This window comes from Corvus moneduloides, chromosome 22, assembly GCF_009650955.1.
Source record: "Corvus moneduloides isolate bCorMon1 chromosome 22, bCorMon1.pri, whole genome shotgun sequence".
Taxonomy (NCBI): domain Eukaryota; kingdom Metazoa; phylum Chordata; class Aves; order Passeriformes; family Corvidae; genus Corvus; species Corvus moneduloides.
The window spans coordinates 6,160,193-6,173,089 of NC_045497.1; the positions used below are offsets into that span (position 1 = coordinate 6,160,193).

Consider the following 12,897-nt stretch of genomic DNA (forward strand, 5'->3'; position numbering starts at 1 on the left):
TTCCCAGTGTGAGTCCCTTTGTTTTGGGGTGGGCTCTTGGTGGGTTTCCCCAGGGCCACCCTGGCTGGCTGGAGCTTTGTGTGGCTGTTCAGTAAAATACCCCCCAAAAAACCCCATCATAATTTAGTGCGTGAGTTTAGGTCTGGGTTTCAGAGGGGATAAGGAGCTTCCTTCAGGTTTTGGGGAGTTTTGTTTTGCAAACCCTGGATAGTGCAGCATTTGGTAAGCTGATGGATCCGGGATTTTAAAAACCAGGGGAAATTGGGTTTAATTGTTCTCTGAGGCAGAGATGGAGCTGAGACGTCCTTCTGCTGTCTTTCTTATTCTCGACAATTTAACCTGTCGCCTTGGTCAGTGCAAGGAAGCAGAAATCCTGCCTTCATCCCACACCTTCCTTAATTAGTGTTGTACTTACAGGTGTTAATAAAGCAGCCATTGTGTTTTCCAACCCAAAGCAGAATGTAGGAGCTCTGCCATCCCTTATTTTCCCCTTGGCAAGCAAGGACCCTCTCTGATGCCCTCCTGCTTTTGGTGACCTCTGTATATATACATCTATCACAAGAAACAGACACTTCTGGCCCAGTTTCCTCCCTCTGGACTCCATCTCCGGGGATGGAGAGGGTCTCCAAGAAGGGGGGATGATGTCTCCAGGCCCAGCATCTCCGGAGGCCCCCTCAGCACCCTCTTTGCATCCAGGGGGATTTTCACCCCATTAAGACGTCTCCTAAGGGCGCTCCGGTGCTGTTGCCGGGGTGACCACAAGTGCCTTATTAAGAGAAATTAGTTTGAATACAGTTGTCAGCTGTGGCTTAATAAATAACCCCCTTTATGCTGTGTAAATAAATATTTGCACGCAGCGTCTGCGCGGGGAGGGAGAGATTTCCCAGCCCGGGCAGCCTTGTGCCAAGGGGCGTTTTGGGGAGAGAACCGGCCGAATTTGGGTTATTGCGGGACCCCGCAGAGACCCCTCCGTGTCCCTCCCTGCCCCGTCACACCCGAGGTGGGGAGATTTTGCTGCCGAACTTCCCTCCCGCCAGGACCGCGGCTCCTCCTCCGCAGGGGCTCATTAGCCGGGAACCGGAGGAGCCTTTTCGTGCTTTGAAGGGTTATGAAACCTGAGGGAGAGGGGGAGGACGGGAGAGCTTAAAAAAGAGCCGTCGTGTCCCCCCCCCGCCCCACAACCCAGCCATCGCCTGCCGAAGGAAAAGGGCTGGCAGCCGTTCCAGCACAGATTGCGCCTCTGCCCCCGTCCCCCGCCAACCCGCCGCCGACGGGCGATGCCGCGGGGTGGAGAACTTTGCTAGAAAACGACATTTTTAACAGAATTTGCCGCGTTTGGTGTGCGCGTGTCCCAGTGCTGTGAGGAGACTGGGGGGCAGAGGCCACGCTGCAGCCGCAACCCCCCGGGAGCAGCCGCTGCGATCCAGGGGCGGCGATCCAGGGGCTGCTCCAGGTGCTTTTAGCTCCTGATCTCTCCAAATTGATGCAGCATCTGCCTGCCATGCTGGGGAGGGGGTCTGAGCCCACCAAACAAACCCTCACCTGAACCAGGGAGCAGCGTGGGGCCGTCTTGTGTTAACTACAAAATAGTTTTGCTTCGGGCATGTTTTCCCCTTTGGTTTTCCCCATCCCAGGACCCCGGGCATGCCGGCGGGGGATGCAGCCGGTTGGTGCCGTGGGCTCCATCACTCCTGAAATAGAGCTCAGGGGCAGCTTTTGGGTGTCGGAGGCATCTGAGTGAAGTCATGTGGATGTTATGCAAGACTTGATGATAGGTTGTAAACAGCTATTAAAGTGACTGACAGGCCCAGGATGAAGTTTTGAGGGGGGGGGGGGTTGAAGAAAGGGGAAAGATGAGTAATAATGATTAAAATAATTATCAAATCGAGACGTTCCTTAAATTAGGGGAAAGTTTGGTGAGGAGGGAGGAAGATGAAGAAATCACGTTTGAGCCCTTCCCTGAGCTGGGGGTTGGGAGGATGGGGCAGATACTGAGCACATAAAGTTTGGAAAGGAGGGTTTTGCTTCCTCCAAACCTAAAAAAGCAATTTCAGCAGAAATTTGGCAGATTTGGGTTCACTGAGTGCCACTGGGTGCTGGCTCCCCCAAAACCCAAGGGCTGAGCAGCCCAAGGAGAGCAGCCCTGAGTTAATTAGGAGAAACAAGCAGATTATGGGGAAGACAGCTTCTATTTATATATAAATACTCCAGTAATCAGCAGTGAAGGGCAAGGGAAATCCAATAGAAATATGTGACTGCTTAAGAAGCTTTTTGAGCAAAACGTTACACAATCAGTAGCATTTGCCTGGTTTTCGCTCCAAGTCCCAAGAAATGAAGGGGAGAAAAGAGTGACCCTGAGCAGAAGGAAGGAGAAGGGATTTGTAGAAGTTTCTGCCTATCAGATAAGGGGGAATCTCGGGAGCCTCAATGGAGATCCCAAGGGTGCCAGCAGCTCGCTTCGACCCCAAACCCCCCAGCTTTGCACCCAGACCCAGCGAGCTCCACACCTCACAATGCTGGGGGCTAATGTGGAGGTACAGCTATGTACAGGTGGATTTCTCTTGGAAAAATGATGCCTGGAGCTTCGCTGTGTTCCCAGGGTGGTGCTGTCAGTGGGTGCTGACACGGAGCAGAAATAGCTGCCGGCCGCCCCACGATTTCACACATCGCCCTCGCTGCCTCCCGCAGCTCTGCTTCACCCCAGCACAGCAGAGACTCTGGGGGGTTTCGGGGGCCCCACACGTACCCTCCGCTGAGAATCACCTTAATGATGGCTTTCAGCGGCAATCGGATGGTTGGATGCTCACCTTGGGGCTGGGAGTTCTTTAAGCACCTCAGGTTTGTGTCCTTTTGGGTGGTTTCCCCTCCCGGGGCAGCTGCACTGAGATTTTGTGGTTTGTTTATCCTGAAGGCAATATAAGGCCTGAAGCTGAGGTCTGGGGGTGTCTCAGAGGAGGGATGGGCACAGACCCGGGGTGTCTGACCCTGCCATGAGCTGGTTGTCCCAGTGCTCTGCCTTTGGGGTGGCTGCTGTCCCCATAGAATCATTCCCTATATAAAGAAGGAGGATGGAAATTTGTCACTGCCCAAGAGTCACTGGTGGGTGTTTGCTTCAGCTCTGGGTGTGCCTGTGGTTTTGCAGTGTGGGTTTTGGGGGTTCTATTTAAATCAGGAGCATCACCCCCTCTTGTGCAATGACCTTTTCAGGTTTTCTTTTTTCTGTGCCACCTGTAAAGTCACCTTTGCCATGGGAAGTTTGTGCTGTGCTGGGATGCACATGAGTCCTGCAGGTGCTTGTTCCCTCTAAGTGCTGCCTCTTTGGGGTGCCTTTTAATTGTTAAAATCATTAAATCTCCTCAAGACATAGATATGATATTGCTCATGTTTAAAAAGCCAAGCTAGAGGTCTGTGGGCTTCTCTGCTTGTTAAATTAGAGGATTTCTCAGCTTTTTGTCATGGTTTTTAATCCTTTCTTTACACAAGGCAGGAAAGCAAAAGGTGTGGGTAGTGAGAGAATGTGGGTTTGTGGGGTGAGAAGGAGCTGGGGTCAAAACATCAGCCCCAGTGCAGCAGGCACAGCTGGAAATCCTGGAAAGGAACTCTGTAAAGGGTGTAAATCCCTCGGGAAAGGTGACCTGGTTGGGGTTGCAGGTTCTTACAACCCTCTCTGGCCACGTGCTCATTGACAGCCATGAAGTTGAGCCAGATCCGAAGCACCACAGCAGGCATGAACAACGTGGTCTAGGGCAAGAACAACGTGGTCTAGGGCAAGAACAACGTGGTTTAGGGTGAGCTGCCCTGTGCCAAACTACCGGGGGCTGGCCAAAGGCACCCCTGGGTGCTGATGTGGTGCTGGTTAAAGGCAATGCTTATGCCCCTGGGATGAGCACTGGGAGCTGAGGCTGATGCTCACCTGCCTGTCCCACTCCGCAGAGGCTCCCTGGGAGCCCAAGCCCTGCAGGATGCTTCCCCAGCACCTCTTGGTTAAAAGGCTTTTAAAGGCTGCATCTTCCCCTGGGACTAACCCCAGTTCCAAGTCTGGAAGTGGCAGCAGGTGAGCCAAAGGCCGGTGTGCAGGCTGCTCGCTGGCTTTGGGGGTTCTGGCAGCCTTTCTCCAGCTGTTAAGGGTTGAATTCCTGCTATTTTTGGTCTCTTCAACAAGGATGGTGAAGGGATGGGGTCAGTCCTGCTGCGGGGGGTTGTGTCACCCTCGTTTAGGGGTGGCTGCACGATGTCCTGCTCCAGATCCCACGGGACTCCTGTGGGATATGGACTCAGGCCACGGATCCCATCCCGAGGCGTGGCTTCGAGGCCGTGGTTGCTGCTCACTTTTCCTCTCTCCTTGAGGCTGCTGCCGCTTATGCAAGCGCCGGGAGCCTTGTGTAACAGTGCCGCGGGCGGGGCACGGCCACGGGGTGCGGGCGAGGGGCCCGCCGGCATCCGCACGCCCGGAGCATCCCTGTCCGGGCTCTCCCTCCGGATCATCCCCCAGGTGTGCGCTTTCCCGGCGTTCAGGACTGTAGGATGGACGCTTTGGGGTCTCGTGGCTGTTTGCTCCTGGCTGGAGCCGGGGGAGGGTGTAGCAGAGCTCCTGACTTCCCAGCTGGGAATTAAACTGGGAATGCTGATACACCTGGAATGGGTTGATGAGATCTGTGCCGGGCAGAGGTGATGGGATGGGGGGCAGCTCCCCAGTCTCCCTGGAAGGGCTGTCCTGGAGGGTCTGTATTGGGTCACAGCTCCCAGAGCCCGGCCTCAGCCTCCCCTCGCTCCCGAGGCACCGGGGTGTGAAGTGATTTTCTGCACCAAACCCTGTTTTTTGCTGCTCGTGGGGTCCCCCTGAGCTCCCTCCTCATTCCTGCTTCCCAGCACCCGCTGCCGATCTGGGGCCGAACCTGTTGCTATGGAAACTGGTTATGGATGCTGAGGATGCTGCCAAGGTCTCATCCTGATCCCGCCTTTTGCCTTTCCTTACCCTGTGGCGCAGGGAGGGTGCAATAACCTGGGTGAGGCCGGCACCAGCCCTGCTCGGAGAATCCCGGGGGCTTAAACACGGTGGGGGGTTAAACCCAGCTGTAAGGTGCTCCACCCCCGTGTATTTGTCCAGATCCAGTGGGAATAACCCAAGGGCAGCTTTCCTAAGGCGCCTCCTCCAAAATCAGCCATCTCTTGTGGTTTTCCATCCCTCTGAGGATGTTTCAGGATGCTGTGGCTTGGGAAGGGCTGGGGCTGGATTGCACCCAGGTGGGAACTGAGTCTCATCCCAGCTCCACCAGCACCCACCGCCCCTCCAGTGTGGTGTCCTGGAATGAGGCTTCACCCTGCCCTGGGCAGGGTCTCTGCTCTGTGCCGGCTTCCCTTGTCCGTGACCGATGGGAATTGGTGCTTCATGTTTAAAATGATGCTAAGCTGAGAAAATATTAATTAATTAGAGCTGGTTGGAAAATCCCAAGTGCTTCCTTGCCATGGCATCAGCAAGAACCTCCTGTGTGTGTGTGTGTTTCCCCCTCCAAAAATATATATTTAAAAAAACATTTTAAATATTTCAAAGGTTCCCAGGCCTGGCTTTTGCGGGATACTGGTGTGTCCAGCCCTTGTGGCACCATCAGGAATTCGGAGGGGCTTGAAGGGGCTGCTGCAGGCTGAGCCCCACCACATGTCTCTTAGTCACCGAGTATTTATTTATATTTGAGCAGGTTTGGAGCAAAAATGGGAAACAGGAGTTGGGGGGAGGGGGGGGGGGACACAAACAGGCTGCACCGGCTGCCCGGGCTGAGTCAGAGCTGGATCAGCCCCATCTCCACACCCGTGACTCACCGCCGGGTATTTCGGAGTGTTGTGTCACATGGCCTGTTTGGGGATTTATTTTTGTGGTTTGGTTATTTTCCTTTATTTTCTTTTATTCCCCCATCCCGGGAAGGGGCCGATGCTTTGAGCCGTGCACACAAAGCTCCAGGGACTCTGAGATGTTCCCAGCAGCCACTTTGCTCCCTTTTTCCCATGGGAAAGGGTGAGCAGGGTGGGATATCTGCAAAGGAAAGGGCTTGTGCGGGTGTCACATCTGTCTCTGCAAAAATGATATCTATAATATTGTATCTATTATATAATACCATATATATTATATAATATTATATAGCATTATATAATGTAATACTATATATATTAATAATGGAGATGCTGTAGCATGGAGGGGAGCCCAAATTCCTCTGGTTTCCTTCATATTCCTTCGTGTTCCTGGCATTGCATCACCAGCACGAATTTAACAGGGCAATTGCTATCACAGGCACATCCTGCTGAAACTCAGGGGAGGAATTGTCTTGGAAAAATCCGTGGCAGGGAATCTTCTTCCGAAGCCAGTGAGGCTGGGAACTGGGGCAGCCCTGAGGAGGCAGTGGCCGTTCTCACCTGCCCACCAAGGGTCTGAAAATACCCAAATGTGAGGGCAGCACAGGCATCCCAACCTCCCAGAAAAATATAATCCCCACTCCCCGAACACTGATTATTTCTCTGGGAAGGCTTTGGCCGGGTTGCAGAGCCTGGTGCTGTTCTCAGGTTTGGGTTTTATCTGAGCATCTGTTGCTGCATTTGGCTCCGGCTGGAACTTCTCCCGTTTTTTGGGTGAGGTGTCTCCCACTTGTTATTGTCATGCAACAGTTTGACACCTGGAGCGGTGTGTAAATGAAGATGTCTGATGTTTCCCTCTTAAGTGGGAACGGCTGTTTAGAATATCCTAGAAAAATTTAACTCCAGGCGAAATGAAAATGAGGAGCCTGGGGAGGCAGGCAGCTCCACTCCCAGGCTCCCCGAGGCAGCAGCAGCAGGGGATTTAGGGATTTTCTTGCAGAATATTCCCAAGGTAAGGAATGCCACGTCATGGGAGTGTCTTCTTGACCCCTCCATAAAATTCCTGGTGAGCCCAGGAAGGATGCTGCATGAGGGGCAGCATTTCCCTGTCCTCTGGAGATGTTTAGCTTGGGGCAGGACACTCAAAATTCCTGCTGGTGCTCAGCACAAGTCTGAGCAGCTGAGCGGCTCGACCAGATTTGGGAAGAGTGCCCCTGTTCCCTGTGGGGTCCCGGGGTGGGGATGCCCCTGGAGACACCGACAGAGCTCAGGGACAGCCCTTCTCTGTGCTGCCTTTCCCCAGTTTTGCTGCCTCTGTGGATTTCAGGTATCGTTCTCACCCGGGTTTAGATTTTTGGGTGCCAATGTGTGTCCAAATGTCCTGCCTGAGTAAATCAGCCGGGATCACAGAGCCTCAGTGGCCTCTAGTGGCTGTGGGACAAAGATCCCAGGGAAGGGGGACCCGCAGCCCCCCAAAGAAGCAACACGTGGGGTCCATCCCACCAGAAACCACTCTACCCACGGGGAGACCCAAAGGCAAAGGTAAAGCCCCCCAAAAACCTCCAAGGCCATGACTGATGGGGGAGCATCCAGCAGGATGGTGCTGCGTCCCCACTCCCGCTTGGCCAGCCCCATTCCCTGGCAGGGATGGGTGGAGAGATTTTGGGCAGCCGCTGGGTTTTTCTCATTCCTGTGTTAAAAAGCAGGGAAAAAACCTGAGTTTTAAAGGAGGGTGAAATTGCCTTTACGTCTTTTTCCATTTTTCGTTTTTCTAAATTTTCGTATTTTCTGTCTAATGCCTCAATACAAAACACGAACCCCACGCGGTGAAAACAGTCGAGTGAATGGATCAAAAAGGGTTTGATACCGTTAAAATGACCGTTTTTGTGTCTTCTCCACCAAAGGTCACTAAAGCTGCTTCCTTCTGAGTAATTGTGATTTTTCAACAAGGGAAGAGGGGAGAACTGACCCATTTTATTCCCCAAACCCATGGCATTTGGGGGCAGGATGAAGCATCCCCTCCTGCAGCTCATGCTGTCCCTCCTTGCTCCCCCCCATGATAAATAAATTACTTGAGGAGTGCTGGCCTAGTTTAACATGCCCTAGTTTTGATGGAGGAGGGGAAAAAAAAAAAGAGAATGTTTATTTTGGGAAGTTGCTCCATGGGTGTCCTTTTGGGAAGAGCTTTGGGGGACTCACCCGCTCCCCCTGCTCCTCTCTGCCCTGGCTGCAACACACTGCCCTCGATGTTGGGGTTTTTTTCTGTGAGTTATTGCCTGGGTGATGTGGGAATGAGTGGTGGGGACACTGACCCAGCCCCAAAATCGTTGTCCATTGCTCTGAGCCCCCCCTAGGACTGGTGTCATCCCGGGGGACTCCCATAGGCTGATGCCTCAAAGCCTGTGGAAAATGAGCAGCTTTAGTAGTGAATAAAAATACAGCCTGGTTCTGGGTGTAAGCGGTCAGGGTTGGCTTTGCTGCAGGAACAACGGTGTTAGCACCTTCTCCCAACGCCAAAATCCCTGGGAAAATGGGATTAAAGCGTGTGTTTGTGCACGGGAGTGGGATTTCACAAGCGCTCTGGGTGTCACTGGGACCTTTGCACCTCACTCGTCCCTCCCGCTCTGCTCTCTTCCCAAGGTGCCAAGTTTCCTCCGGTAAATAAACCTGCAATTGGCTCTTTTCTACACATTTTATTTTTTCCTCCTTTTTTTCCCACCCCTGCCAAAACGAGCAGCCCATATGGGCAGGGCTGGGTGGGGATTTTTGCAGTTTCCATGGGGATTTGGCTCTGGAGCTGCTGGGTGCTGGCTCCCGGGGTTTGGTTCGGTGGGTTTTTTTTTCCCTCTGATCCCTGTAACCGGAGCGTGGTGATGGCACCAGGCTCCCTGCCCAGCTCCGGCATCTCCCAGCCAAGGTCACCGGGGAGACCGTAGGCAGCCGCCGCCTGCGTTGGGCCATCTGTTAAATAATGTATGCAATAAACTCCTGCCCCGGGGCCAGCTTAATCCTTAAATCCTCCTTCAGAACATCATCTCCCGGCCGTGCGGGATGCCCGCCTTGGTCTCTTGGGCGCATCTTTCCCCACCACCCCTCGTGAATCTCTCTCTCCTCGGCCCTCCATCCCGCATCCTCCCGCACGCGAGCTCGCCGGGCTCTCCTGCTCCATTATTTATGTGCCGTGCATGAAAGATGCATATAAAAGAGCGCTTTATAATTTAGCAGAATCTCCTCTTCTTTCAGCCTCCCTTCCCCCTCTGGCTTTCTCTGGTTCATTCCCGGCTTCTCCTGGGCATCCAGGTGTTTTTGGGGGGGACTCCCAGGGCTGTGCCTGGGCCCCATCCTCTGAGCACCCACGGACGGGTCTGGGTTTCAGAGTGGTTTAAGCGCTCAGAGGTCTTTTGATGTATGGAAGGAAGTGGGAAATTGGGTTTGGCAGACCCACAGATCAGGCTTTTTTACATTGAAAAAGGGCTTTTCGCTAAACTTAATTAACCTGGTGCTGCACCCAGCCCATGGTTTTGTGTCTAAGGAGCTCCCGGGCGCTGCCTCCTCAGCACGTGTGCGATGCTTTGCTCCTTTCTGGCTGTATCTGCTTTCCCAAAGCCCTGGGCTCACCTCCAGATGCTGGCTGGGGCAAAAAACATTAGTTTGGGGGGAAAAAAATGCCTTCTGTGGGCCATCTTGTGCTTTGGAGGTGCAGCAGGTCCCGCAGCATAGAAAATCCTGGGGCCAAAACTGCATGCACCAAGTCCAACCCACACAGGCGCGACCTCGGAGCTGAACTCGCTGGGGAAAAAATGAAAATAATTGGGGATTTTTCAAGGGAGCAATTTAGCAAAGCTCCTCATCCTACCCTGGATGTGGGAGAGCCTGTGTGAGTTAAAAATGGAGCAGTAAGTAGCAAAGGTGGTGGGGACGGGAGCGTTGTGCAGCCTTCACACCCCAAAAATGGGGTACCAGCTCCCTGTGCCACCCCAAACGAATCCATCTGCCCCCCAGGTCATCCTGTACAAATCCCAGCTCAGCAGCATCCTGCTTCCAGTGCAACACATGATTTTCTTCGCAATAAAATCCCACCCCTGGACCTGTTTCCCATCTGTGATTATATTCCTACTCCCTGGGCACAAAGGTTGGCTCGTGCCCTTGGTGGCAGGGGCAGAAGGGATAATGGCCTTTTTTAACACCAGGATTTGGGTTTTTGGGGGAAGGGAGGCAATACTGGAATGGAAATGCCCATTTTCCACAGTTTTTCCCATCAGTGAAGGGGAAGGCACCTTTTTTTCCCCATCCCCAACAGCCACTTTCAGGACCCAACACTGAATTTTCCCATTAAATTTGTGCCCCTGAAGCATTTTTCCATCAAGCAAAAAAGTCCCACAAATAAATATTAATGACAATTAATTATTCAGCACGAACAGGGGTCCGTGCCGGAGAGTGGCGGCGTTCTCCTTGGTTATTTTGGGATTATTTGGGTGGACAGGGAGGGATGCTCACGGCGCTGGGCCCCGGCAGCCCACGGGAAAACACGGCAGATCCGCATTTATAATTTTTTTTTTTTCCGTTTTGTTTCATTTTCCTTTTTATTCGGACATCGCAGAAATAGCCCTGTGTAGTGGATAAAAGTGCAACATACACAATATTTAAGAAAAGGAGGAAAGAAAAACCTGCCTTGAGGTCTGTCAGTCAATCGCAAACAGAAACAAGAACCAAGCCCGGGCGCCAGAGGCGCTTTTTGTTCCCCCCCCCCCCCCTTTTTTTTTTCCCCTTTTGTTTTTATGCACGTCATGCAAAATAGTTAAAAAGAAAGATTAGAAAAGAGAAGTCAGAGAAAACCCCACGAGAGATCGACCGAGCCCTAGAAAGAGCAGAAGCTCCGAGTGCTGCTCGTCTCGGGGAGGGAATCGCTGCCCTCCAGCATCTCCAAGTGTTTGGCACTCTTGTGATTACATTAAATAATTTCTTTATATATATATTTTAATACAGTCTATTAAAGAGAGGAAACTGCCACAATATAAGAAAAAAAAAAACCAAGATCACCCACACTACAGACTGCATGGTAGTTAGAAAAGCTGAGCGTCCCCCCCACCCCCCGTACATATAAAATCTGTCCCTTTGCTCACAGCAACCAAGAAGTACAAGCTTTAAAAAATAAACCAGCAATTCTTCCTTCAGGCCTTTCCTTTATAAAAGTTTTGGTTTTCCCCCTCGAGAACCCTAAAACGTGACTAAAATTAAATATATATATATATATCTATTTTATATAATTTCCCAACATCCAAAGACATCAACATAAAAAAAAGAAACTCATACGGAAGGGGATAGCGTGGTACATCCAAGTGCACGGATTCATTTTTGCAAGATTAAATAATGTAAACAAGGTGCCCGCTGGGAGCAGCCCTGGCCGGGGGCTGTTCCCCCCCGCCCCCATTTCCCGCTGCCCCCTTTCCTCTTACCCCCCGATCTAGCGCGGCACAAGGTTCATCAGCCCGAGAAAAGCGATCCCGAGTAATTCAGAGCCGCGGCGGGACTCCTCCGTCCATCCCTCGGGGTGGGGGTTTTGAAGCAGGTGACCATTTTCCCGATTATATATATAGATATTTTAATTTATTATAATTTTTTAATTCATGGCTGGGCTCTGGCTCGCTCGCCGCCCTCCCCTCCGCGCGTCTCCGGAGGGCAGGACGTGCCGCGGTGCCGTGGGACTGCGGGCGGGCGCGGACGGCGTTCCCGGCGCTCGGGCGGTCGCTGCGGTCTTGGGGGGTTATTTTTTGCCGATCACCTGTGCCATTGTAAACCGACCCCACCCCGGGCTTCAGCCCAGCGTCCCCAGGGAGGCTTTAAACACCGGGAGGGGCCTTTTCGGAGAGGTTTTGCAGCACATCATCAATTCTATCATCTTCAATAACCACTAGAAAGCAGAAAGAAACAGAAGCGCGGTGAATTTCCTGCCGCCGTGCTCCCCTCGCCCAAGGTCACCCTGGGGGAGGTTGGAGGGGTCCCACATCCCCGGTGTGGCTGCTGGCAAAGCTGCGCCCCGCAGGGCACCTGGTGCACCGTGTCCCGTCCCCAGGGAGGGTGCCCAGCATCGCACGCCCCGGCACTGGTGCCCTGTCCCTGGGGAAACCTGGCAAAGGGCACGTCCCCAGGAAGGTCCCCTCACCTCTGTGCCCCGCGGATGGTCCCCAGGGAACGATGCCCTGTCCCTGGGGAAGGTCGCTGCTGCCCTATACCCGGTGAAGTGCCCAGGGCACAGTGTCCTGTCCCCAGGGAAGGTCCCGGCTACCCGACACCCTGGTGACAGTCCTTGGGACGTGATGCCTGACATCCTGCAGGGAGTCTGGTGCATCGTGCCCCGTCCCCGGGGATGCTTCCCGGTGCCCTGCACCCCCGAAAGGCGCTTGATGCCCCATCCCTGGGGAAGATCCAAGGAGCACGGTGCCGAACGCCCCTCAGGGAGCCCGGTGCTCCATACCCTGTCCTTGGAGACGGTCCCCAGTGCCCCGCATTCCCGGAGAAGGTCCTCAGGACGCGATGCCCGACATCCCTCAGGGAACCCGGCCACCGTGTCCCGTCCCTGGGGACGGTTCCCGGTGTCCTGCATCCCCGGGGAAGGTCCCCGGTACACGATGCCCAACACCCCGCGGGATACCCGCTGCATCCCGCCCCATCCCTGGGGCCGTGCCCCGCATCCCGGGCAGCTCCCGGTGCGCCCCGCTCCCTCCGGCACCCACCTCTCTTGCTGCGGCCGATCTGCCCCAGCTTGGGCGGCCGCTTGCCCTGCCCGCCGGCCAGGAGCCCGTCGCCGCCGCGGAGGCGAACGGGGAAGGGGAGCTGCCCCACGGCCGCGTCCCCCGCCAGCTGCCCCTCGCCGTAGGGCGGCCCCTCCGACATGGGGGCGGCGGGGGGGGACCCGCCGCCGCCGCCGCCCCCCGACAGCCTCCCGGGGCGCGGGGCCCGCGGGCCCGGGGCAGCGGCGCAGCGGGCGCGGGGCAGCCGCCCCGTCACATCCCGGCCCGGCCGGCGCTGCTCGCGGCTCCGCGGCTGCGGCGG

The 12,897-nt window shown here is 54.4% G+C and overlaps 1 protein-coding gene across 1 annotated transcript; it reads right to left on the reverse strand.

The window, feature by feature from the left end:
• Positions 1 to 10,386: 10,386 nt before the first annotated feature.
• CAMK2N1 (calcium/calmodulin dependent protein kinase II inhibitor 1) lies at positions 10,387 to 12,897 on the reverse strand. The gene is made up of 2 exons (XM_032131803.1): positions 12,579 to 12,897; positions 10,387 to 11,755 (listed from the first exon to the last, which is right to left on the reverse strand). The coding sequence occupies exons 1-2, from the start codon at positions 12,736 to 12,738 to the stop codon at positions 11,685 to 11,687; spliced, it is 231 nt and encodes a 76-aa protein (XP_031987694.1). The 5' UTR covers positions 12,739 to 12,897; the 3' UTR covers positions 10,387 to 11,684.

Bases quoted from the DNA above. Each gene is read 5' to 3' on its own strand.
- CAMK2N1 (XM_032131803.1), bottom strand. From the start codon at position 12,738: ATGTCGGAGGGGCCGCCCTACGGCGAGGGGCAGCTGGCGGGGGACGCG. The intron at 11,756-12,578 runs GTGGGTGCCGGA...TCTGCTTTCTAG, and splicing joins GATCGGCCGCAGCAAGAGAG to TGGTTATTGAAGATGATAGA.